The sequence below is a fragment of the Prionailurus bengalensis genome, chromosome C1, assembly GCF_016509475.1.
Source record: "Prionailurus bengalensis isolate Pbe53 chromosome C1, Fcat_Pben_1.1_paternal_pri, whole genome shotgun sequence".
Classification (NCBI taxonomy): domain Eukaryota; kingdom Metazoa; phylum Chordata; class Mammalia; order Carnivora; family Felidae; genus Prionailurus; species Prionailurus bengalensis.
The window spans coordinates 5,239,063-5,265,663 of NC_057345.1; the positions used below are offsets into that span (position 1 = coordinate 5,239,063).

Consider the following 26,601-nt stretch of genomic DNA (forward strand, 5'->3'; position numbering starts at 1 on the left):
GACAGATGCCCGCAGCGGCACTCTGGTCAACCCTGCCGGGAGATGTCACAGTTTGGTTCGGTGTGGGGTCTGCTCTGGCGGCCCTTGGTAGTTAGCAGAGCAGGACTTCCGTCCGCCCAAATGGGACTTCAAACCTCTCCGAGGCCCCTGTGGGGGCTCGGCAGCAGCCTGGCCGGCAGGGCAGGGGCACCGTTTCCACGTGCAGGTGAGGAGCTCGAGGCATCCCCAGGAAGGGATGGGCTCACCTAGTCCACTGCGCTTTCCGAAAGCTTCTGGAACTTCTCTGAGACTCTTACTTATCCTCAGCTTTCCCCTCCACAGCCACAGACCACACCCATAGGGCTGCCTTCCCCAGGCCTCTGACATTTGGGAAGGGAGGGCGTCTTCAGGGTCATGCTCTCTCTGGGGGGACCTGCCTCAAGCACCCTCATGGGAGTTCTGTAGCCCAGGGAGGAGCCTCTGGACAGGACCCCCGACCCACACGACCTGACCTGGGTGGTAAACCCCCAGGAAACATGCATGCAGCCCAGTAAGACGAAGGCAGGCTGGCTCCACATCGGTCCAGAACCCAGAGTCCTGGGGGGGAAGGGGGGGTCCCAGAGCCAGGGTGTGTCCTCGGCGGGCCCCCCACCCCGAGCCGGGCATGGCTGAGCGCTTCTCCAGCCTACCCCGCGTGGCCAGCGAGCCGCTCTCGGCCAGGATGTGACACTGTTATGAGCACTCCATGAAGCTGATGCATTGGGACTCTATGGCTAATATATTTTTCTGCCAAAACCGCCCAATAAAATGTACAACTAATGAATAAAATCGCAATGTTGCCAAGAAGCGATGTGTGCCCCAAATTTCCAAAAATACTTCAATCACTCTCTGTCTTAAAACCAGCCCACGCCAGGAAGTCGTCACTTAGAATTCAGGGCAGCAGATTCAGCAGCAGGAACCCCAGGCCCTAGGATAGAATCTGTGCTGAAGACACAGACGGTAATGCTGCCTGCTTCCCGTCCCCTATTCCCGAACCCAGACGCCTTGAACCTTCAGGGGCTGGTACTTTCTCCCCAACTGTATCAGGGCCACTGAGAAGCACAGGTCCAGAGCAAAGGCTCCCAGGAAGGGGACCTACATGTTGGGCATATTCCTTGATCCAACGGGAGCCATGGTGGATCTAGAATCCCTAAGCCGGTAGTTACAGATGTGGGGTGCAGGGACCACTGGGTCTGCGAACCCCTGAAATGCAGGGCTGATGTGCCTTGGGCAGTGTTTGAAGCTGGAAGTGGAATGCCCACAGCCTTCATCAAATTCTCAAAGAGGTCGGGGCGCCTGGGGGCTCAGTCGGCTGAGAGTCCGACTTCGGTTCAGGTCATGATCTCACGGTTCATGGGTTTGAGCCCCGCGTCGGGCTCTGTGCTGACAGCTCGGAGTCTGAAGCCTGCTTCATATCCTGTGTCTCCTTCTCTCCCTGCCCCTCCCCTGCCAGCGCTCTGCCTCTCTCTCTCTCTCAAAAATAAACTTTGGGGAAAACAATTTTTCTTTTTTGTAATTCTCAAAGAGGCCTCAGACCCAGGAACAGGGAAGGACCAGTCTTGCCTCTTAGCCTCCTCGGAATGCATTTTGGGAAAGACTTCTCTGCCCTTTGTAGACCCAGAAAACTGGAGCCAGATGTCGATGGGACACAAGTCTGGGAAGACTGTCCCAAGACAGCCTGATTCAATTCTACAAATGATAAATGAACACCAGTCATTGCCGGATATTATCTGTGTGGTTGAGGAGATGAAGGAGGGGGCAGGGGCACACAGACCATGAAGGCACAAACCTCTATCTGTAGAGGTACAGAGGGCAAGGTATCGGGGAGTGCTTCCTGGAGGAGGAGGTGATCCTCGTGCCTGTCCTCAGAGAACAGATGGAAGCTGGTTTTGCAGAAAGGCAGCTGGGGCCTGAAGAAGAGACAGAGATTCCTGAAAGTGGAGAGTCCCAGGCAGTCTAGCACCCAAGCTTGGGCTTTGGATGCAGGGTGAGAGCCGCCCTTTGTTCCCCAAGCCCCTGCCTGCCTGCCCTCCTGCCGCCTTGTTCCCCCACAGCCTCCCCCAGGCACCCAGGCTGAGCTCAGCGGGGCTGTGGGGCAGGAAGCCGCGGCCCTTTCATCTCGCAGGTGGCTGGCATCCTGGCTCCCTCCCGCGGGGACCAGCTCCTGTTCCAGGGCTGGGATCAGAGGAGGCCCTGGGTGGCCTGCCGACCCCTGCAGACTTTTGATCCTTCCCCTTTTGCTCAGTGGCGGGAGCTGCCACCTGGCCAGGCACAGGCTCAGGCAGCAGCCCCTCGTCCAGACACGACCGTGGGGAGCCAGTGTGTCGATAGGAAGAACACAGGGCAGGGACTTGAGTGTATCACCCCGTTTCTCCTTGGCTACCCCATTCCGGTGATAAGCATAACATATCTACCCAACCCACCCACCTCGTGGGCGTATGGCAAGCATAAAGTGAAATATGAAGTGGGAAAGCACTTAGCCCCGGCAAAAAAGAGGCCACCAGATGTCTTGGCAGGACCTGATTTTGGAGTCAGAGCCCTGGCTTCCAGCCCGGGCTCTGTCCCTCGCCAAGCGCAGGGCTTTGGGCAAGTCACAACTTTGCTCCAGTCTGCTCATTGTAGACGGAGGGCGCCCTGCCCAGCCTTGCCCAGCCCAGCCCGGCGGGCCAGCCTCCCCGGCTAGCACGGGCACCAAATGAGATAATGGCTGGAAAGTGCTCTGAAAAGAATAAAGTGCCGTGCCGATGTCAGGGATTATCATTATTATTAAGGAGCATGATTACCGCAATCCAGAAAAGCTGCCATTAACGAGAAGGCTCCTGTTCGTGTTGATTTAATTTCCTGGTTAACTGAGCGTTGGCAAGAAAAAAACTCTATGTTTCAACCCTTATTGAAAATCTTTTTAAATTATGCCAGTCTATTCTGTTGCCCTGGTCATGGTGCAGTCTTGGGTCTTTATTTATGAATGCATTGATTGAGTCACACATTTATTACTCTCTCTGACCATATCCAAAAAGGCAGCCACAGACCCAGCCTCCTCCGTGCCTGGGGTCCCAGGACTTGTGGCCGGGTGTCCCTCGGAAAAGAGCAGAGGAGACAGGTCTGGGGAAAAGCATGGGATGGAACCTTCCACGTGGCTTTTTCCCTGGTTCCCTGGGGCATCTTAATATATTGTCATAGATTTCCTTACGGTTTAAGCGATACTTTCTGATTGGGGTAGAAGGAGTTTCTGGATTTATCCAGATGCATTACCAAGTGATATGATTGGGTTGTTCTTTTCTTTTCTTTTCTTTTCTTTTCTTTTCTTTTCTCTTCTTTTTAACAAACCTGTCAGGCCTGATGTGCCCAAATAAATGGCCTTGCCTTCTGGAAGGCCACAGAAAGCCATGGAAGGCACATGCTCTTTGCAGAGAAGAGCAAGTCCCCACCAAGTCCCCTCAGTGTGTCACTATCAGAGCCGGTGGTGGGCAGAAAGGGACCGAGGGCGTTTTGAATAGACTCTCATGGGAAGAGGCTGACCCGTTTCCATAGAACCATCTGGGGACAAAGTGAGCCCTTCACACGCAGAGTTCTTTCTGTTCTTAAGGCTTCGCAGGAGGAGTTTCCAGAGGCTCTCCTGGTGCCCAGAAGTAATGTGCTGAGGGGGCTTCTCGTCCAGGGAGAAGCCCACAGGCTGAAGGGCACAGGGGCGTCTGGGAACTCTGTTTCCCCCGGGGAGGAAGGGGGTAATGATGCCTGTTGGGGTGGACGTCCAGCACGCTGTGATGAGGAGATGCGTGTAAAGCACAGAACAGGGGTCAGTGCTCCTGGGCAGCTGTTGGCATAAAGTCCCAGATGTCAGACGAGAGATATGTGTGGCCTTGTGTGTGGTCCTTGGTTACACACAAATCAGCCCATGTGGTTCTCATTGGGGGTGGTTTTGTCCCTCAGGGGGCAATGGGTCATGTCTGGAGGCACTTGTAGTTGTCACAACTGGAGAGGGGGCAGGGTTTAAAAGCATCCAGTGGGTGGAAGCCAGTGCATAGGACAGCCCCACCCCAGAGAATGATCCGGTTCCAAATATCAGCAGTGCCCAGGTTGAGAAAGCCTGGTGTCGGGATGCTCAGCCTGTCTGCACCTGCTGGGGGGCACCCTTGGATGGGCTCCATGCCTCCTTCATGCTGCCAGTCTCTGTGCTCTCCCCGCAGAACCCCGACATCGTCCTGGTGCACTATCTGAACGTCCCAGCCATCGAGGACTGCGGGAAGCCGTGTGGCCCCATCCTCTGCTCCATCAACACCGACAAGAAGGAGTGGGCGAAATGGACGAAAGAGGAGCTCATTGGGCAGCTGAAACCCATGTGTGAGTAGCTGTGGCCCACCTGGCCCAGGGCCCTGCGCTGGAGGCCAGGCCGGCACCCAGCAGGTGGGGCAGAGGTCCCCGGGGGCCGTCCTGCTCGGGCGACAGCGAACGTAGCTTTTCATAAGCGTCACCCCCAGCCTACTCTCGCTTGATCCTCTAAGCCCCCTACACGGTGGCCAGGGCACAGAAGGTCAGCCCCACGTTGCAGATGACAAAAGCGAGGTTCAGAGGCACAAGGCCCCGTAAGCAAGGAACAGGGCCACGGGAGCCCTGCACTGCGGCCTCTTGGGCCACAGACGGGGGAGCAGTGGCTGTCCGGGGACAGACAGAGGAGGGGCTGGCCAGAGCTGGCCTGCCTCCAGCCCCCAGCCCATCTGCTCCTGGACATGGCGAGGCTCCGGCCCCAGCTCCCAGACTCGGTGGCATGCAGATGACCGGAATTAGCTGGGTTTCATTTTGTCAGCAAAGTGATGTTCTCTGAAGCATCTGTCAGGTGCAGATCACTGAATGCGGAACACCAAGTGAGTCTGGAGAGCTGGGCAGGGGCTGCTGTCTCGTTTCCATGGGCAGCCGCTGGGGGCTCTCGCTGGCCTCTCCTGCCGCCTGGACTCAGGAAGCACAGACACAGGTCTGCCAGACCCGCGAAGGCCCGTCCAGAGCACAGGGCCCAGGGCTCTGGGACACCGACCTCTGAGGCTCAACGCAAAGATGGGTCACCATACGGGACCTCAGAGAAGGGGTCACCAGGTCCCTCAGAATCTGTGCTACCCTTGGAAGGAGGGCTGCAGGGAAGAAGCCGATGGACACCATACACAGAGAGCAACTGAGGTGTCCTTTGCTGGGGGGCCGTGAGTGTCCCATCACTAGGAGTATCCGAGCCGAGGCACGATAGCGTCCGCAGTGACCAGCTAACCCTGAGAGTCCCTCAGCGCTCAGATTGGGGGGTCACCCCCCATTCTCAAAGTGGGCCGGAGACAGGAGATAAAGGGAAGGGAGACCCCCAACAGGCCGATGGCCCAGCTGCCCAGGCCCTGCTCCCTGCTGCCAGGAATCTAGAACTAGGAGGCCCAGGGGCTTCCAGGGCTCAGGCTGCATCCCATGGAACCCTCCGGAACTGCAGGTGTAACACACCCGTCTTGTTTAAACTTCCCGGTGTCCCCAGGGTGGGGGCTCTCCCCACCCTCCTCTGCTCACCCCACCTTACCCGCATGCAGTCAGCATACACGTCGCCTCTTCCGCAGACCCTGCCTCCCACTACTGGCCCGGCCTCACACCCCACCCCCACCACCCAGCTTCCTCGGGACCTCCCGGAAGACATCAGACTGAAGTCAGCCTCCCACGCTTAACCAGAAGGGGCCGCTCTAACCCCTTCAGTATTCTGCACAACACCCAGAAACTTGAAGGACGCAGCAGCTAATCCCCAGGAATCGTTCCTGTTCTCACCATCCCTCGGGGCCCTGCACAGCGCCGGGCACGTGAAAGGCCCCCTGTAAATATTTGTGGGATGGTTCAGTGGAAAGCGTCTGGGCCCAGCTTTGGGCCACTCCCCACAGGGACCTGAGCAATGGACAGAGGCCCCCCAGTGTCCAGGCCTGGGGAGCCAGAGCTGTTCCCAGATGCCCTCCAAGGCCAGCCTGGGGGTCCGGGGAGTCAGGGCAACGGCACCAGGGGTCCTCGCCTCAGACCGGCCTGTCCACCCCTTCCAATTCAATACTGAGGCGACGTCTACATGTGCTTGTACTTAACATTGGGTTTCCTCTCCCAGGGCCCATTCACGCCTCCTCTTTGACAGAGAATCGGCGGGGCCTGAGCAAAGGCTCCGGTAACAGTGGGCACCAGTGCCACCTGGGCAGGGCAGTGCGGTCCTAGCCGGGGAACCGGGAGGTGGACACGTCCTGGTTCTGTGACGGCTTCACTATGGGACCTCAGGCCCGTCACCCTCCACACCCCAGTCCCTTCTACAAAGTGGGAGGAAAAATCCAGAGTCTCTGCACCAAGATCCTCAGTACCCAGCCCACTCCGCCGGGCCCAGCTCAGCTCCCGGGCCTCTGCAGGCTGGGGCCACTGTTTCCTACCGGTTCCCGGGAGGTTCCGGAGACCACCTTAGCCAGAGGGCAGCCAAGGGCACATTCCCGGGGAAACGGATGCCATTCAAGGTGGCCAGCACAGTCAGAACCTCTGGCCTGGGTTCTCCCAAGTGCCTCTTAGCACACGCAGACGGTCCTTCTCCTGGACGCCACCCCACTGCCACTGTCCCCCTTCTCCTGTTCTGTCTGCTCCCTTTTCCTCTCCTCGTTGCCTCGACCTGCCCCGCAACACCCCCCATACAGGAGCCTGCCCGTGTCAGACAGGAACACCACGTCCCTAGGGGCAAAGGGATTAAGCTCCATGAACTCCAGGGGGTGCAAAGCAGACCCGAGTCAGCCTCTGATGCTTAACTGGAGGGAGCCATGGATGCCTGCTTGGAAGTCTGCAGTGCATCGAGAAAATTATGTACAACTACAACAAACTCCCCATAAATCTAATAACACTTGGCTCGCTGGTGTGTCTGGGGGCGGGGAGCAGAGCCGCGCGCAATTACCAAGCGTGCATGTGTGTGCGTGGCTGTGGTTACAGATGCACACGGCCTGGAAACACAGCCCTGGAAGTCAGGCTCCAGCCGAAGCCTTGCACGCGATGAGTCTTGGAACACACGTAGGGCACCGCGTTCGGGGGGAGCAGTGGTGCGTGGGGAGCCAAGAAGGCATCAGATTCGGCTCCAAAATCAGGCGTGCCACCCGACGCTGGAGCCAAACACATTAGCTTCATCACATTTTCACATAAATCACATTCCTTCAAAGACTTCACAGTTTGATTTCCTGATGTTTCCAAATTTCTCTGCCCTGCGGCAGAACTGTCAGTGGTTTAATCAAAATGTTGTGCTTCTCGGTGGTGAAGGGAAACTCTGATCCGCAGCCTTCGCCCCACCTGTTGCGACACGGGGGGCTCATTGTTCCCGGACCCCGGGAACCTCACAAATGCTGGCCTCTAAGCCAGACTGATGCTGGGAACCCTACCTGGATTCTCGCAATTGTGCCGTTTGGTGTCATGGGGACTTTTCCCATCCATCTGCCAGATGAGGGATGCCTCTTACAGAATTAAAGAAAAAGGAAAAAAAAAGAAGAAGAAGAAGACAGGGGTGGGGGCGAAAATTAAGGTATCCGATAGGAATTCCCAGTATGTTTCCCATCTTTTGCAATCCCTCCTGTGGCAATTAGAATATGGGTGCCGCCATGACAAAGACCAAAAGAACGGTGGCGTAAACAAAAGAGAAGGCTATTTCACGTGCACATAGCAGTTCAAGGTAGGTATGGCAACGATGCAGTGTTGGGGATCAGCCACCTGGGCTCCCTACGGCCAGTTGCTCTGCCAACCAGGTGTTGCCCTCTTTTTCATGGTCCAATATGGCTGCTCCAGCTCCTGCCATTGCAACTGCGTCCCGACCAGTGGGAAGCAGAGAAGACAAAGTCGAGGGCAAGCTTCTTCCTTTCAAGAACAGGGCCCAGAGGTTGCACACAAACTCCCACTCATATGTCATGGGTCAGAATTCGGTCATATGGTTACCCTTGGTTGCAAAGGAGTCTGGGAAGTGTAGTCTCTTGCTAAGCGCTACCATCCCAACATACTTTGGGGAACAGGGTTCTGCGTGTGAGTCATTCGGAGCTGAGTGGAGCTGAGCTCAGCCTGAGGTGTCCCTGCAGGGCCTCAACCGAGAATCGCTCATCTTAGGTCAAGGCCCGGGAGTGATTGCCTCGGGTCCCGTCTGAGGGTTGGCGTTTATAGAAGTCTAGTGAACATGACCTAAAGCCCAGCATGTCTCCTCCTGGAAATTCTGGGGTCTGTTCCAGTGCAGCTGGTCTGAGGGAGCACCAGCTTGGGACTGGCAGTCTGCCACAGTGTGAGCAAAGGGCCGGGCAGGTGGAAGTCTGTCCTCCCGGGTCAACTTGGAGTGGAGAAGAACGGGCACTCTGTGCCACAGTCCCGCCAACCCAGTGGGGAGCCTGCTCGGTGATCCTTGGCCGCCCAGAACCACAGTGGTTCTGAACCGCTGTGCCCTGGACCTTCCACTCTCGGCTCTACTTGAGCTGCAGATGGGGCCCTTGGAGGGATCCTCTCCTCGGAGCATCGGTGGCTCTCTGCCTGGTCCCACTCCTTGGCAGCCTGGGAGGGGACAGGCCTGCCGGCCACTTCCCAGCTAGCAGTAAATGAGGTTATGCCATCCAGAGTGAGGGATGAGGGCATGAGTTTTATGCCACACTCACAGCCCTACCCTAAGAGGGATCGTGCCCCAGCTGTCCCGTTCAGGCGAGCACCCTGGCCGGCCAGGTGGCCCTGCATCACCAAGCAAGGCTCGGACCTTCCTGCAGACCTCCATGGCCTCAGGGATCATCAGGCGGCTCCACCAGCCACCTCTGGGTCTGGCTCTACTCGGACTGCCTTCCCAGGGTCCCAAGACCTCTGGGTGGGCAAGAGGAGGGCTAGCTGGGGAGCCTGCATAGCCCCAGGGCCTGCACCCACACGACGTGCGCGGCAAGTCCCCAGGACCCAGCCAAGGCAAGAGTGGCTGGAGACAGGGAACCCCATACCACTGAGGAGTAGCTGATCCGGAAGAGAGGCTGGAGGACAGTGGGCTCATTAGCAGGCACCCACCTCTCCCAGGGACTCCTCACCCCCACCCCCACTTGAAGCCGACAGAACCCTCAATGTCCAGAACCCCCCCCCCTCCCCCCTTTCCCCACCTGTCCGAGTGGCTCTGCTGTTTCAACACCCAAGCCTTGGTTGTAGGATCAGTGCATCTGTTGTTTTCTCATAATTTTCCAGACAAAGACCAAAGATCCAGTAAGAGGGGCGGTGTTTATTTGTTTTGCTTTTTTGCTTAGATTGTAATCCTGGTGATTATAGAATATCAAGAAGTAAAATCAACAAAGGCTTTCCTTTCCTGGCCCTGCACGGATCCCCTTTCCTGGTCGATTAGCGCCACCTGGTGGCCCCTGGTAGCAGAGCGGCTCAGAGACGCGAGTCCTCTGCAGTAGCCAGACCCACCCACCCCCCTCCCCGCGCGCAGCAGGTGTCAGGCGCCTGGGGACGTGGGGGCACTGTGCCGCCCTGCCTGTGGACCTAGTGTCTGGGATGTGATGGGAGGCCATCTGGGGCCTGCTCCGTGATCCAGGAGCGCTGGGTTCTGGATGAGGCTGGAGCAAGCAGAAGGGGCCCCAGGGAGAAGCACATCGACTGCCTTTCCTCTCTGACTCAGTCTATCCTGATGAGACATCACCAGCTGGAGCAAGACCAAAGGGCTGGAAGCTTCTCCCTGACAAGGGAAGCATCCCCCAAGTCTTGGCCAGAGTCTGTGGGTGTTGAGTCAGTTAGCAAAGTAAGTCACATAGGTGCTGCCCCCACGTAGCTGCAGGCAGGGGCACCGAGATGGGAGGGGAGCAGGGGAACAGCCAGGGGAAGGGGGGGTCTGTTGCAAGAAAGGGTTGGAGGATTTCTTTCTGGTGAGAAATGTTCACTTGGAAGCACTTTTGTCCCTGCTCTAAAGTTACGCTCTCAGGATAGGAGCGAGGGACCAGGAGTCCGGAATGAGCTTGGGCACGGCCAGGCTGACCGCCGCTGGGAGCTCTGGCTCCCCACTCTCCCATGGCTCCCCACTCTCCCATGGCTCCCCACACGATGCTCCAAGGCCCGCAAAGCCTGCGCAGAGATGTTGGCTCGGTGCCGGGAGCAGCGGTCGACATCGAGACTCCCTGGGCAGATTGATCAAAGGCAGGCTCCTGTCCTACCCCCCACCCCAGCCCCTCGGACTTTCTGATTCCACAGGTCTGGATAAGATTCTCATGCTTTTTGAGAGATCCTAAAGCAGGCTCCAGCGAGAGGCCCACAGAGGATCCTTGTTGTGGAGATCAGGGTCAGACCCCTGCTGGGGTCGTGGCCCTCTTTGAGCATTAGTTGGTTCTCCAATCCTTGTGGGAGGGAAGCGGGCGCTGGAGACAGTGCCTGTCTTGAACTTGCACAAAGGATTGGGTGTACAAGTAGTCCTGTGAAGTCTTCCCATAGACTCTTGGTCGAGATATGCTACCCTAGAAGTTTCCTTGGGTTGAATTTCATGTTGGAGCCAGGTACATAATGGGGTCTTGCCAGACGTTCGTGGACTTGAACTCATGAGATACGTGGGGATGCCATGAATGGAAGCACATCTGTGTCCCCATGGCAGGCCCAGGGCCTAGGATGGCAGTTCTGTCCCTAAGAGCAGGGACACTCATCGGTGGATGGAACCGTGAGATCTGGAAGGTTCTGCCCTGCTCCCTGCCTGTGTCCACAGGATTTGGAGTCACTGGGGGAGGTGAAGACAGCACAGAAAGGCCTGGAAAAGATTTTCCTGCCCATTTTGCTATCCCTTTGGTTAGCAGCCACTGGCACGGGGAGTGGGCAGAGTGGGTCCCCTTATGTCCCCAGCTCCTGCCAGCGCGCCTTCCTGGCATCTCCCACCCCGAGGCAGAGGAGAGCAGACAGGGGGCATCAAAGGCAAGCGGGTTTGGGTTTGCTTCCTTTCCTTGCTCTGCTCAGAGGATCCGGGCTTGTTTTGCAAATGCGCCTCTCTCCCTCAGGCTAAATTGTGTTTAGCTGATCTGGCCCCCAAGTAGGAAAACTGAGAAATACTTCGTTTGATTTCCTGTCTCTCCCTGGCTGCTTGGGCACCTCACACCCCCTGCTGCTGCAGAATCCTGGCTCTGTCCTCACCAGCCCCTAATTCCGTGTGCGCGGATGGAGTGTATCCTGTGCCCGTGTTGAGGACACAGCAGCCCCACCCGCATCCCGCGCCTGGCTGCCACCCTGCGCTGACAGAGCCTTGCTCGGGGCCGGGGGCTGGTTTTGTGAAACTTAGAATTCACTGCCGATATTAAAATCTCCAGATTTTCGGCTTCTCTTTGACTCTCGAAGGTTCTGGTCCACCCAGTCAGGAGCCAAGAGGCAGCTAGCCTTTTAGCGGCACCTGCCGTCCTGCGAGCAGGTACCACCTCCGGACGTGAGGAGGAGGCATGTGATTCCAGGATTCCTACAAGCCCAGGGTCTCGAAAGCCGCGAGACGGAAGCTGTCTGGAATCCCACGTGGCCCCCGCCCCCACTGCCAGTGGCCTGGAGGAGGCACCGCTGGGCCGGTCACTCCTACCATCTCTGCCACTGAGTGGGGCCTTGGGAGATGGTCTGCTGTTACCCCCGAACAGGGGGAGAGAAGGTTCCAGAGCCCACTTGGCTCCCTGGATGTGGGACAACAGCTGGAGCTTCTCTCCTGGCCAGCTGGGCTTCGACATCGCTACACAACCAGGGCAGCGGGCATGTTCACCTCTTAGCGGGGTGCAGACTTCCCTGCCTCGGCAACAATGGCACTTAGCAAATCGGGAGTCTGAGAGCCTCCCGCCAGCTCCTCAATGCCGCCCCCTGGACCCACTTAGCAAGGAAACACTCGGCCCGGGCTGCTTTTGGGGACATGGGGGGCCCCCAGGAGATCAGAGGTCGTCCGGGAGGCTAAGGGCTCAGGAGCCCGTCCCTATGTGGCCCGGACAGCTCAGACCGGCTCCCGGTCCCTCCCACCCAGAAGAAGCGGTACGTTCTCAGGCCCCCTGCCCTTCTCCACGGCGTGTCTACGGTCGGAACAAGGTGCCCCCCGCCATAGAAGATGAAAGGGGAGGGGTCTTGAAGCCCCACGTCCCCAGACTTCCAGAACCAGGAATTACAAGCTCCCTGGGGACTCAGCACTTGCGTCCCTGCGTGTGCACGCCGTCCTGCCCCCGCGCAGCCCCTGCACTCCTCCCAGTGAGATTCTGGAAATGTCCTCAGGCCCAGTAGGAGAAGACAGTTGAGGGTGAAATGGGGCAAGGGAACAGCATGTGTGTGTCTGGATATGAGACGTCAAATCTAATGAAGATTTTATCCAGTTGAACCCGGGAATCAGAAGGAGGGCCTTTATTCCCGTCAATAAGAACACAGTCAAGACGAAACTCTCAGAGCCTGCTAGTTCCCATTGACCTTGTTGCCATGGAAACAGCCTTAGTGTCAACAACTCGCAGGAATCGAAACGGGCTCATTCAGGCAAGAGGCACGTGGCCCCGGCCTCGATCACGTGGTTCCTAAGTATGGTGACCATACGTCCAGGGTTGCCTGGGAACAGGCCGGTTTATACCATTGTGCAGCCAGATGATCCCAGCACCCCGTCAAGCCTCCAAGGTGACCGGTCTGGGCAGCAGGCTAAACGGCCACCCTATTTATGGGTCTTTACTGAGTGTTGAGTACCTGGGCAGGAGTAGGGGATGAGCCCAGGCTGATGGGGAAGGAGGAAGGAACAACCCCCCCCCCACCACCACCACCAGGCCTCTGTTTGGGGGGGGGGGGGCAGGTTTGGTTATCTTTGTCACCAACATTCCATTTGTCACCTGTATGCCATATACCAAGAAATCTCCTCCCGTGCAGAGAAGGCCAAATGTTGGCTCCAGCAGGCACTGTCTGTGGAGTTGCTGTAGTGACCCAAGCTCCAGCCAGAGTGCCCTGTCACACCTGTAGAAGTTTCTGCCCCACAGAGCAAACAGGGACAGGCGGCTAGCTCTCACCAGCTCCTGGAGTCACTATGGGATTAAGGGGGGAAGGGGGGCAGGGCTTTCCACGTTCTCGTTTCTGACTCTGTCCAGCTCCTCTCCAAAGTGTTCCAGGCTTGATGTTTCAGAGCAGAAAGGAGGTCTCAGAGCCCTCCGCCCTGGCCCGCCTCAGAGCTTCTAGTGACACCGTCGAATCAGAATCCTGGGTGTGGGTCTCACGTATGTGTCTCTGAAGTCCCTTGGGGACAGTGACGGGCAGTCAGGTAAAGCATACCTCTTACACGTGAGGCAACTGAGGCCATGAGAAATCAAAGATCCTCCCAGGCCACACGTATGTGAGGAAAGCAGCTGGAGCCCCTGCCCCCAGGCCAGCATGTCCCAGCCTGTCCCCACAGGCTCTTCTTTCTATACAGCTAGCTGGGACATTGAGCTCAATGGTTCGCTCTGCCCTTCCCGAAGTTTCACGGCTGCTTAGGGTAGCCATGTCAGGAATGGACGTTTGTGGTTTCTGCGGGTACCCCCGGGACCCCCGGTCAGTGAGTCCCCTCCCACCCCACCCCCAGTGACTGGAAATCCAGGTGAGGAACCCCTGTCTCAGACCCAGTCACTGTCCTCACAAATACCTCATTCTCCGGGAGGGAGTGTTTCTTTGAATTCCTGTCTTCTGTAGAAACGTCCCCTAAGCGCACCCCGGTGTGCCAAGAGAACCCAGGCCAAGCAAGCTTCTGGGGACCCTGGCAGCCCAGGGGTAGATGCAGGGATGGGCTCCTCACACAGGACCCCCTCCCTCTCTTGCTGACATCCATTCCAAGAGCAGGTCCATGGCAAGTCCCACCTCCCACTTCCTGCCCCGGGTTGATGGCCCTGCCCAGGTGCCCACCTGGCCCCCTCCACGGCCAGGGTGGGCAGCGGGCTGGGGGACCACACCTGGCCCAGCCACAGGTCCCAGCGTCTCCTGCATGGTCACCACCTGGGGAATTGGACACCCTGTCCCTCAGAAATGAGTCCAGCTGTGATTGGAAGGGAAGTTCAGTTTCCTAAGGAGTAGCTCTCTCTCCTCCAGCCACTAATTAGCCTTCCTGCCGTTCTTTGGTCCCCAGAGGGTTGCAGGCTCGGGAGGCCCTGGGAGGCAGGTGGCTTAATGGGGAGAGCTAGACACCGCAACCGCTCCCCACCCCCACTTATCTGCTGTGTGACCTTGGGCAAGTCATGCGACTTTCCTGTCTTGGTCTTCATGTTAATGAAATGGGACGAGAATTCTGCCTCAAAGGATTGTTGAGGGATTAGAGACATAACCTCTAGACCAGTGGGTCTCAAACTTGAGCCACCGTCGAATCCCTGGGGGGCTTGTTAAGACCCAGACCTAAGTCCCATCAGCAGAATTTCTTATTCGATAGGTCTGGGTAGGGCCTGGGGATGAGCATTTCTAACAGGATCCCAGGTGGTCAGACTGCTTCTGGGACCACAGCCTGAGACCCGCTGCCCAATGCCCTGTCCACATTAATGCCCCGGAGGGGACGGATAATATTGTTACTTGTGTCCTTTTGCAACGTAGTCAACATATAAAGAGCCTAGCGCAGTGCCGGGTTCTGGAAAGTCCCTGATCTCAGGGCCTCTTGAACGTGCACACACATATACACACACTAAGTGTGCAGTGTGCACAAGGCAGGATTGGGTCTCTCCTGGGGGCTTCTAGGGCTCCCGCCAGTAAGCTCTTGGGGCTTCCACAACAGAACACCACAGACTGGGGAATTTCGGCCATGGAAATTAATGTCCTCGCAGTTTGGAAGCTACAGTCCAAGATCAAGGTGTCAGTGGGGTTGATTTGTGGTGAGGCCTCTCTTCCTGGCTTGCAGACGGCTGTCCCTCACCGTGCCCTCACATGGCCTCCGCGGTGTGCACACACATTCCTGGCATCTCTCTTCTTCCTACAAGGACATGAGTCCTATCAGGTCAGGTCTGCATCCTTATGACCTCATTTCACCTCAGTGACCTCCTGAAAGGCCCTATCTCCAAACACAGTCGGATTGTGGTTAGGGCTTCAACTTGAGAATTTGGGGGCACGCGATTCTGTCCTTACAGGGCGTGACAGGCCTAGCCTGCCTCGCCAAAGCTCCGCCCCACCCCCCACCCCCAAGGCTGGACCGGAGCAACCGTAACCCACGAGGCCATGGCTAGCCGCCAGCACCACGTGGCCATGAGCCCCCTCCCCGTCCCCAGCCCCCTCTCCTAGATCCCAATGACTCTCTTCCCAGTGGTTGGCCGCCTCTTGGGTAAATTGTTCATCAGAAGATACTCTCCAAAGCATGGCCACATGCTGCTGTCATTGATTTCATTTTGATTATTCATATTAGTGGGTTTGTAGCTGCCTAGCCATGGGTGGTAATTAGGGTAAGTGTTGAATACAGGCCAGGTCGGCACCAGAGTGGGCTGGGGGTTCCTGTGACAGCCACCCCGGCCCCTGTTCTGCAGGCCAGACTTCGTGCAGGATATGCTGCAGGCAGCCCCGCCAGAGCCATGGCTGGTCCCAGGGCAGCAGCGGGACCCCTGCGGGGGGAGGGGGGGGTGGCACAGGAGTACCCCAAATACCCCAGTTTCCAGTGGAAAGTGGGGCCCTCCTGGCCACTCCAGGCTTGGCCCAGCCATACCTGCCTTCTGCCCCAGTGGTACCCTCCCCTGCCCAGCCTTCCAGGGGCCACCCCCCAGGGTTGTGCGTGGGAGACCCCCCCTCCCTGGGATTCTGTACAAGCTGCACTCCTCCCACTTGAGGTGGCCGCAGATGGATGGGGGGCTGATGGCTGGGGAACTGGGAGCCCGGTGCCCTCCACCAAGACTTAGCAAACAGAGGGGACAGACGTGACCCAGAGCCACCAGGAGGTTATTTTGCTGGGAATTCCCTTTTCTCCCCTGCCCGCCTCCCTCCCCACCCCCCCAGGTCATGACCTTTTAATGCAGTTTCCATTTTGCTGCTTTTGCAAAGAGGGAAGGGCTGGAGACAGAAGGCCAGCGCACGTGTTCATTAACCTTCCCTCCGTAAAACGCTCTTTTCCCATAGAAATCTCCTTTCCCACTGATTCATTACGTGTCGGGAAGCAGAGCATGTGACATGTTAAAAGCCGTCTTGATAGTATTTGATATTCAGTACTAACAACTCACCAGCTCCGAGGAGGGGGCTTCTCTCCCAGCCCCCACTGGAGGGGGAGGGACGCAATCTGCATATTGAATGTGCCAAGACAGTAGGCAATTTGCATTAAGCATCCAGAAATTCTCCGCTTGCAATCTGTCACCCTTCACTGGGTTTTCATTTTATAACCTTAACAACAGAAGGAGGAGAGCAAGAGGCAGAAAGAAGGCTGTAAGTGCGCCCGCATGGCAGGGCTGGAGAGGAAGCCGGGGACAAGCCGGCCGCTGTCAGCGCAGAGCGGGGCTCAGAAATGACAGAAGACTCCAGCAGGGGTGCCTGCCACTCACTCGAGGGATAAAACAGCCCACCCCACCCCACCCCCAGACCCACAACTGGGCTGCCTGTAGGATGCCCTACAGTTCCTCTCTCCAGAGAGCCAAGCTCAGACCCAGGTGGGGTTTTTCCTGAGAACACCTTGGTCTGCCTTTGCAGTGAGCATCTGCTCTGAGTCCTTCCCAGAGGTAGGAGAGGCCATGCTGTTTCTGGAAGGTCTTCTGCTCTCTCCCAGACCTGCAGGTAAAAATTCAGGCTGAGGACAGAGCTGTGTGTTCACCACCCTGACTGCCCGTGAGGAACTCCTGGGAGCTTTAAAAAAACAAAACAAAACAAAAACCTGGCAGGGCACCTGGGTGGCTCAATTAGTTAAGTGTCCAACTTCGGCTCAGGTCATGACCTCAAGGTCCGTGGGTTCGAGTTCTGCGTCGGGCTCTATGCTGACAGCTCGGAGCCTGGAGCTTGCTTCGGATGCTGCGTCTCCCTTCCTCTGCCCCTCCCCTGCTTGCACTCTGTCTCTCTGTCTCTCTCTCTGTCTCTCTCAAAAATAAATTTTAAAATGTTTAAAAATTTTTTTTAATTAAAAAAAAAAAAAAAAAAGCCTGGCAACACCCCAGACCAAGGATATCATAATCTCTGGGCTGGGGCAGGGGTCGGGACATGCTCTGCCCACCCCCCACCCCAGCCTCTGCTTTCCTCTCTATAAAATGAGGAGTCTAGAAAAGATCCTCAGCCAAGAGGTCCCGGGCACGAGGCCAGGCCAGTGGACCCCGGCCTTCACTCCTGCCTTGACCAGGCTCCTTCTGCTGTTATCTGTCTTCCATATTGGATTTCCAGGCAGAGGTTTATTTGAGAAAAGGGTCCCACAGCTGTAATGAGGTCTGCAAAGCCCTGGCCTGGGCCTTCCCTTTCGGCTGCCGGGGGACAAGCTGGGGCCTGAGCCAGCAGGATCACAGACCTCCTGGGGCTGCCGAAGAGCTCCCCAAGGGATCCCAAGGCAGCGAAAAGTAGGCCGGAAACCCCAGCACTGCCCCCGGCTGCACATGCCCATCACGCAGCACTCTGAACAGGCACCCAGGACCGCAACTCCAGGCAGCTCAGCTGGCTCAGGGACAGAAGCCACTCAGCAAGCCCCCATCCCCTCGTGATGACCCACCAGAATCCAGGGCCCTCTGGGAGCAGGGCCACGGGCCTCATCAGAACCAGACAAATACCTGGGGCAGGTGCACGGACAAGGAAAGCAGCACCTGGCGGGATTCCCAGCACATCAGAACCCACACACGAGGGGTTTTCTCTGAAAAACGACTGGAGCCCTACATACAGGTGCTGACAAGGAACGGCAGCCATGGAGCTCTCTGCAGGGTGTTCCAAGGCAGAGCCACCGGCGGCTGTCACCGGAAGCAAGCAGCTTCCTCCCCCAAGCCCAGTTCCCACAGGCATCAGCCAGGCCGTGGAACGAGGCCGGCATTATCGTCGTCATTAACGGTCAGCACAACAGTACCGGGCAGGTGGATGCACTTTCCTCCTGGCCGCCCCATGAGGCACACGCTAGCCTATTCCCATTTTCCAGGTGAGGAAACTGAGGATCAGACAGGTTTAGAGACTTGCCCAAATTCACACAGCAAGACTGCAACCTGGACTCAAATCCAGATCTGAATCTGACCCAGCTCCTACTCTCTGTGTAGACCCTCTGCCTCCTGGAGCCTCACACAGCCAGGGCAGACACTGGGCATTGTGACCGTTCTTCCCCTGGACTCCGTGTGAGAGGAGCTCCGCCAGGGGAGAAAGGAAGTTGTCTTTGCGTTGGCAAAGCCACTGGCCTCTGCCTAGCATGACCCTGCCCTGCTCCTCTTCCCGGACCACCCGCTCCCACTCGCCCCGTTTCACAGCGAGCCGGGTCCCTCTGAGAGCCCTGGGCACTGGCTCCAACCCCAGGGCTATGGATTCCCTGCCTCTGGAACCTGGCCCACCAGCAGCCACCAGAGAGGGCCGGGCTGTGCCCTGTACCCGACACACCACCTCTCGGCCGGGTCTGCTCCTGCTGAGACCACGGAGCAGTGGGTGTGAAATCCATCAGTCCGCAGGCCCAGCTGGCAAGTCAGTTTATTTTAGACTGTCAGCCCCTATCCTGCCAGGCAGACGTGCTCAGGGTGGGCTCTACCCTCAGTCATTCTGTGGACCCACCCCGATGGCAGGGACAACAGAGTTCTAGGGCTGGCCATCCAGGTGGCTGGTCGTCGGTAGGCATCCACTGTCCGGGTCATGTGGGCCCTGCAGTCCTGCCCCCTGTGCCCCCACAGCCTGGCCTGCAGCCCCTGAGGCCGAGAAGTCCTGTGAGAAGAATCAGAAGCACCCCTCCAGGGGGGGTGGGGTATCCAGCCCAGCATGTAGCCTCCATATCCTCCGCAAATCTCCACTACCTGCAGCTGGGGGTGGGGGAGGGCCCTCAGAGGCCCAGCCCTCCCTCCCTTGAAGAAACGCTTTGGTGCACTTGGACTTTGGGAAAACAGAAGCAAATCTCTAGGTCGTCCGCTCCCCAGGGTGCACCGTAGGGAAGGGAGGAGGGGAGGCAGAGGAAGAGCACAGAGCTCCCAGTGGGAGTAGGGGTCTCATGGGGCAGCCTGGCCCTCCCTCCTCCATCCTCCCTCCTCCCCCCCATGTGTATATCACTTCACCCCTAGAGCCAGCCTCCCAGCAGAGAGATGGCTATGCTCTGGGAGGGCCCAGGTCCCACCCCTCCCAGGCCCTGCCCCTGCACCCCGTGACCTCTGACCGCCCCCCTGCCCCTCTCTGTCCACAGTCCACGGCATCAAGTGGACCTGCAGCAACGGAAACAGCAGCTCAGGCTTCTCCGTGGAGCAGCTGGTGCAGCAGATTCTCGACAGTCACCAGACCAAGCCGCAGCCTCGGACCCACAACTGCCTCTGCACCGGCAGCTTGGGTGAGTGGGGCTCCCAGGGGCAGGGGGCAGGGGGGGCAGGGGGGGCAGCTGGGCAGGGGGGGCTCTGCAGGCAGAGGGTGAGGCTCTCCTCCTCAGGGGTGGCCTGGATGTCCAGTGGGTGGGGCGGGGTCAGCCCGGAGCCAGGGGACAGCGCAGGACGGCACCCAGGACTGACTCACCATCGTCCTGCCCACTTGGGGCAGGAGAGAGCAGTTTCCAGAGAGGCAGGTCCCTCTAGGAATGGGGGCAGCAGAGTTGGGGAGTGCAAGGCTTTGGGGCTCCAGGCCTCATGGACACACAGCAGGTACCCTCCGGGCCCCACCATCTTGGGTATCGTCGTCAGGAAGCCCAGGGGCCCGGGCACAGGGCTGAGACGGGCTTTTCCCGGAGGTCAGCCCTGAGTCAATGGGACCACTGGAGCTGAACCTCTTTCCTTAACCTCTGTCCCCTCCAAGGATATAAAGCGTCCCGCACTCCCTGTCCTAATGTGCCTGTTTTTCTGATAATGATATTTGCTCTTAGGAATGTGCATTCTCCATTTCCTTCTCTGCCTTAATTAGATATTTCCATTAGAGGGTCATGTCACTTCCCTGAGAAGTCTTTGCGCACTTAGGAATAATGGTGGTGAGGCTGTAATAGGCACAGGGGAGAAGTCACCCTTTTATCAAAAGCGAGGTGACCCTTATCAGCTGGAATGAAAATAATGGCAGAGGGGAGAGAAGAGAGAAGAGCCGATCTGGCCACTGCGTGCAGAGCCCTGGGGAGACTGGCCAGAGTCCAGAGACCCTCGGCCTAGAGCTTCTCCCTCTCTGCCACTGAGCTGGGGGGGGGGGGGGGGGGGGGCGGGGTTAAGGCATTGCCTTTGCTTGGGTCTTAGAGGGATTTTGACCCACGAAGAGCTGAGGACACAACCCAGGCTGGCCAAATGGGGCAGGGGGGCAGATACCTTTCTGCCTCTGGAGCAAAGTCTAGAACCCTCTTTGGTCCTGGGGCCCGAGAGCGAATGCAGAGAGAGTGCATTTGCTCTCTGCAAAGAAACACTGCGCAGCCTGAACAGGCATGCCCGGTTTGGGGCAGGGGAGAGGGACGCGGCCTCCGTTCTGGGCTGAACCGCCCACCCTGGCCGGCAAGAGCTGTTTCGGTAAATGGTGTCTGTCTCTGAAGGCGGCAAGGGTTTTCCTGGAGGATGACAGACTCTCCCCCTTGTCCTTCCCAACCGCCTATGTCCTGAGGCGCTATCACTAGCATTGGAAAAGCGCATCAAGGAAAAAGCCCCGCCCCCCCACCCCCTTCTGGAGGGCGGTTCTATAGGGCGCATGCGAGACCCCGCGACCCTGCGCGTGGGTGACGCGCCAGCCCCAGGGGTCAGTGGCCTGCCTGGGCCCCCGGCCGCTCAGGGGCACGATCGACGGGGGCCCCGGCTCTGACTCTCTGTTTGCACGTGCGTGCGTGGACGTGTGTGTGCGTGTGCGCGCGCATGCGTGTGTCGTGTGCCTCTCGTTCCGCAGGAGCGGGCAGCAGCGCTCACCACAAGTGCAACAGTGCCAAACACCGGATCATCTCGCCGAAGGTAGAGCCGCGGACAGGGGGGTACGGGAGCCACTCGGAGGTGCAGCACAATGACGTGTCCGAGGGCAAGCACGAGCACAGCCACAGCAAGGGCCCGAGCCGCGAGAAGAGGAACGGCAAGGTGGCCAAGCCCGTGCTGCTGCACCAAAACAGCACGGAGGTCTCGTCCACCAACCAGGTGGAGGTCCCCGACACCACCCAGAGCTCCCCCGTGTCCATCAGCAGTGGGCTCAACAGCGACCCGGACATGGTGGACAGCCCTGCGGTCACGGGCGTGTCCAGCATGGCCGTGGCGTCCGTGATGGGGAGCTTGTCCCAGAGCGCCACGGTGTTCATGTCCGAGGTCACCAACGAGGCCGTGTACACCATGTCCCCCACCACCGGCCCCAACCACCACCTCCTCTCGCCCGACGCCTCTCAGGGCCTCGTCCTGGCCGTGAGCTCCGACGGCCACAAGTTCGCCTTCCCCACCACGGGCGGCTCGGAAAGCCTGTCGATGCTGCCCACCAACGTGTCCGAAGAGCTGGTCCTCTCCACCACCCTCGACGGTGGCCGGAAGATCCCAGAAACCACCATGAACTTCGACCCTGACTGCTTCCTCAATAACCCAAAGCAGGGCCAGACGTACGGGGGCGGAGGCCTGAAAGCGGAGATGGTCAGCACCAACGTGCGGCACTCGCCACCAGTGGAGAGGGGCTTCAGCTTCACCACCGTCCTCGCCAAGGAGATTAAGACCGAGGACACGTCCTTCGAGCAGCAGATGGCCAAAGAAGCGTACTCCTCCTCGGCGGCAGCCGCGGCCTCCAGCTCCCTCACCCTGAGCGCCGGCTCCAGCCTCCTTCCGTCGGGCGGCGGCCTGAGTCCCAGCACCACCCTGGAGCAGATGGATTTCAGTGCAATAGACTCCAACAAGGACTACGCGTCCGGCTTCAGCCAGACGGGCCGCAGCCCCCACGTCCACCAGACCCCTTCCCCGAGCTTCTTCCTGCAGGACGCCAGCAAGCCCCTCCCCATCGAGCAGAACGCCCACAGCAGCCTGAGCGAGTCCGGGGGCACTTTTGTGATGCCCACGGTGAAAACGGAGGCCTCGTCACAAACCAGCTCCTGCAGCGGCCACGTGGAGACACGGATAGAGTCTGCTTCCTCCCTCCACCTCATGCAGTTCCAGGCCAACTTCCAGGCCATGGCTGCGGAAGGGGAGGTCACCATGGAGACCTCGCAGGTGGCCGAAGGGGGCGAGGGCCTCATCAAGTCTGGGGAGCTGCAGGCCTGTAGCTCCGAACACTACCTGCAGCCCGAGACCACCGGGGTGATCCGCAGCGCCGGCGGGGTCCCCATGCTCCCGGGCGGCGTGGTGCAGGGACTCTACCCGGTGGCGCAGCCGGGCCTCGCCAACGCCTCCAGCATGGAGCTCAGCCTGGACCACTTTGACATCTCCTTCAGCGGCCAGTTCTCCGACCTGATCAACGACTTCATCTCCGTGGAGGGGGGCGGCGGCACCATCTATGGGCACCAGCTGGTGTCGGGGGACGGCGCGGCGCTCTCCCAGTCGGAAGACGGGGCCCGCGCCCCCTTCGCCCAGGCGGAGATGTGCATGCCCTGCTGTAGCCCCCAGCAGGGGAGCCTGCAGCTGACCAGTGCCGAGGGCGGGGCTGGCACCATGGCCTACATGCACGTGGCTGAGGTGGTCTCCACCACCCCAGCGCAGGGCACCCTGGGGATGCTGCAGCACAGCGGACGGGTGTTCATGGTGACCGACTACTCCCCGGAGTGGTCTTACCCAGAGGTAAGCTGGGGCCGCCCGTGGCCTCCCCCACCCGCCCACCGGCGCCCTCGCTCGGCTCAGGGAGGCTCATTTGCATGCGGCTGCCCTTTGGAGGAAGCTGTGGACCATACAAAGCTGTCCCCTTCCTCTGTCCCCGTGGCCTTTGTCCAGCACCGGCTCTCAGACTCCACTTGAAGGCCAAGGGTCTCCTGGGGGCCAGGTGGCCCTCCCGCTCCGGCCAGAATAAGAGTCTGCTGTGAACCTGGCTTGCGGATTAGGATTCCACGGACAGTTTTGCTTTGCTTTATGCCTGTTTTGAAAAAACGTCCTAGGGCTGCAAAAACAAAACAAAACAAAGCAAATTCAGAAAGCACCACCATAGATCATCCATGTCCATTACTCCCGATTTGCTTCGCTAAACAAAACAAAACATAAACAAATCCCCATCAAATTGAGGAGAAGGGTATAGTCCCGTAAAGCCAGCCGTGAAACGTTTTCGGGTAAATCGGGCCTCTACGACCTCAAAGGCATGTTACGTGACCCGGGATCTCCCACCACCTGTGGCCTCCCCCTCCCAGCCCCGGCCTACTGCCCCCCCCCACCTCAGTTCCTTCAGGCTGACCTCTGACACTGAGCATCACTGCTCCAAAGCCCAGGACCGCCGGAATCCCGCCCCACCCCCAGAAAACCCAGGTCTTGCCACAGTGGCACAGTGTTTAAGGAAGAAACCTTGGCTTTCTCTCTGAGATAGAATGGCACAGGAAGGGGACAGAGAGTGGCCTGAGCTTTCCCGAATGCCCTGTTGCACACTGGGGCACACTCCCTGACTCCTCCCAGCCCGCCTGCCAGGTGCTTGGGGAGCGGCCCAGTCACCACGGGGCCCAGGTCGGCACTTTCTCCCAGGAAGGTGGCTGCCCACAGCTCCTTGGTCCCACTGCCACATCCCCTGGGCACCAGGGTCAGGGGCTGCTGTCCACCACACCGAGAGAAGGGCGCTCCCGAAAGACTGTGACTCTCATGGGGCATCAAGGCAGGAATACAGATGCCACAGAAGGTTCTCCAGGTACGAGCAGTGCAGACACGCTGGCCAGAACCTGTGCACGTTACAGACCCACGTGCTTGAGGGGCTCCCCGGGGTGATGCCTGAGTCAGGACCAGACTAAGGGGTTCCTGGGTCTGGGTCCAGATGGCATGTGCCCCACGCTTACTAGCCAGTGGCCTTGGGCAAGGTGGCTGCCTTTCTTGTCTCTAAACCGGGCCATGGCGGCTCTTACCTCACTGGGTTGTTGTTAAGGACCGAGTAAAAGACTCAGGCAGCACCTGCCTCTTCTGTCCACCTCCATTTGCCCCTCCCCCAAGAGGGAGAATCCGGAAGATTCTGACCAGGCCTCCTCTTGGTTTGGCTCAGTTTGACCCTGTCAGCGATGCTGAGCTCAGTGGCACCACGTGTCACCCCCACCCCGGGTGACAGATCAGCTCTGCCCAGCAGCCTGCCCCCCACAGGGCTTAAGAAAGTGACTCGGGGGACAGGGAGGGGATGTCACAAGGGGTCAGCTGGGCGACCTGGCTGCCTGGGCCTCAGTTTCCTCTTCTGCAAATGGCCGAGAGGGGTAGCCTGGAGGCCCTGCAGGTCTTAGGCCTGGGAGGTTTGGCCCTCAGGACCCTGAAAGGCTGCCTGGAGCCCGAGTCCTACAGGGACCTGTCGGGAGGGGAGAGGAACCCTCTTTCCCCAGCCTCGACCTGTGCACGCCAGCCCCCAGCATGTGTGCAGGCCCGCAGTCCGGCCTCCATGGACCTGGGGGCACTAGTGAGGGGCTATTAGCAGACCTGGTCCCCTGTTCTGCACCCCAGTACCGGCAGGTGCCCACATTGTACCTCAGGGAAAATCAGTTCAGCAGCCTGCCACGCGAGGGCAGCACGGGAGCGGGAAAGAATGTGGGTCCGGTCACCTCCGAGAAGGAGCGTCCAGCCCTGGTTTTCCAGAAGCCCTCGAGGCTTCCAGGAAACAAGAGCAACTCAAATTCAATTTGATTTGGAAAATGCACAGATGCCCCCCAGCTGGTCCCTTTGGAACCCAGTGGCCGCAAGGCGAGGCCTCTGCAGAGGCCCCAGTGGCTGTCGGCTCGGGCGCGCTTCCTGCTGTGTGAGCTTGAGCTCAACAGCCTCTGGGCACCCTGGCCCAGCTCTAAAATCCACTCTGCAGGAAGGCTAAGGCCAGGCTACCTTGCCGTCTCTTCCGGGAGTGCTCCTCCCTCCCACCTCCCAGATCTACCTCTTCCCCTGCAGCCACAGCTGGTCACCAACACACACACACACACACACACACACACACACACACACAGACTGGAGGTGCCCCTGGGCCCCAGGATCTGCCCTGGGTGCATCTGAAGTCTGGGTCCTTTATCTCAGGACTCCCAGGGCACAGAGACCCCAGATGGCATTTGCTGCCCGCCCCTCCCCCAAGCCCTCTGCGTCAGGTTCCTCCATTGGCTGCACCAGGCAGAGGAAGCTGCAATTAGAGCCGTCAGGTGCCTGCGTCACGGCAGATCAAGCGCAGCCAGGCGAGCGTTGCCATGGGAACCACCCCCTGAACTGATGGACGCAGAGCCCATCCTACAGCGGTTTCCATGGAGAAGGTCCCGATGTTCTCCAGTAATTTCTACAGTTCTTTGTTCCTCACAGCGGTCCTAGCTTCACGCCAGGAACTATTGATTGGGGTTATTTTTTTTCCCCTTTTTTCTCACATGGTAACTGTCTGTGGCTTTTTGAAGCCACTGCTCTTCCGCTTCCTAGGATCCAAGGAGGATCCTGCCCTGGGCTGGCCCTCAGTTCTACCTGTGCCGTGTGGCACACCTCCCAGCCGGCACCCAGCCCCCAGCCCGTGAGCCCGAGAATGCCACCTGACAACTCCAGATCTCCCTATGGAGCCATATATCAGAACTGAGGAATGTTAAGGCCAGAAGGGCCACCAGAGAGGTTGGGCCACTTGGCTGAGGACACACAGCTACTGAGGGCCAGGGGCAGGCCTCCTGCTTTTGGGCTCCGGGCCTGAGCTATCTCCACTGCCCCCAGCCTTTGGTGGCCCAGCATTAATGTGACTTCTCCAAAACCATCCCAGCCCATCCCAGAGCACAGGTGGAATACCTGCCCATCCAGGACAGCCCCTTCTGTGCTGGGCTGAGGGAGAGACACCCTCACCTCATCCCTGGAAACACCCCCTCCTGCTGCTGATGCCCAAGGCCAGCCCTGGGCCGGCTCTGGGTTCCAGGAGCATTGTGGGTAGCCCACGGGGAAGCCTTGTGTTGATGCTGGGGGTCCCTCCGGGGCAGGGATGGGCCAGTGCCCAGGAGAGTCCACGCAAGAACTGGTGACTGCGTGGCAGAGTGTCTCATTGGCAGGGGCCAGAAGTGGGAGAGCTGGGATCTGGCCTCTTTGACCTGGAGAGGTGGGGGAAATGGGGGCCTCAGGCCTGCACCCAGCAGCCCCTCCACTGCCAGTCTCAAGTAGGTATGTCGCTCAGTCTTCTGCAGCCTGGACACCAGGTGGCGCTCTCAACCCTGTCCTGCCACGTTCCCGGCCCCCTGCTGGGAAAAGTGGCCAAAGCCTGGGGAGGCCCACCCAGGGAGAGCCAGAGAGGCCAGCATCCCCAGCCTCCAGCGCTAAGCCCCTCTCTGGCTCAGGACAGTCTCTGAGCTCCTCCAACTCTGAGCCCTCCTCCCCCATTTTTCTATCTCTGCAGCCATTCTCATTCATGTCCCCGACCTCCCATCCCTGCCCCACCGCCCCATCCCTGGGGATCCTGAGATTTCCTTGTTTCCCCACCAGAACTCCCTGTCCCTGGGGTGACACTAACATGCTCAGGCCTGGTTTCGAAACTCGG

The 26,601-nt window shown here is 58.8% G+C and overlaps 1 protein-coding gene across 6 annotated transcripts in view; it reads left to right on the plus strand.

Annotated features, from left to right (window-relative positions):
- Positions 1-26,601, plus strand: part of CAMTA1 (calmodulin binding transcription activator 1) — an 857,550-nt gene that overhangs the window by 745,716 nt on the left and 85,233 nt on the right. For all 6 annotated transcript variants that reach the window (XM_043573690.1, XM_043573686.1, XM_043573688.1 and 3 more), the window contains exons 7-9: positions 4,206-4,359; positions 19,247-19,387; positions 20,896-22,742. In XM_043573690.1, the coding sequence (XP_043429625.1) occupies positions 4,206-4,359; positions 19,247-19,387; positions 20,896-22,742 (2,142 nt within the window). The remainder of the gene's footprint in view (positions 1-4,205; positions 4,360-19,246; positions 19,388-20,895; positions 22,743-26,601) is intronic.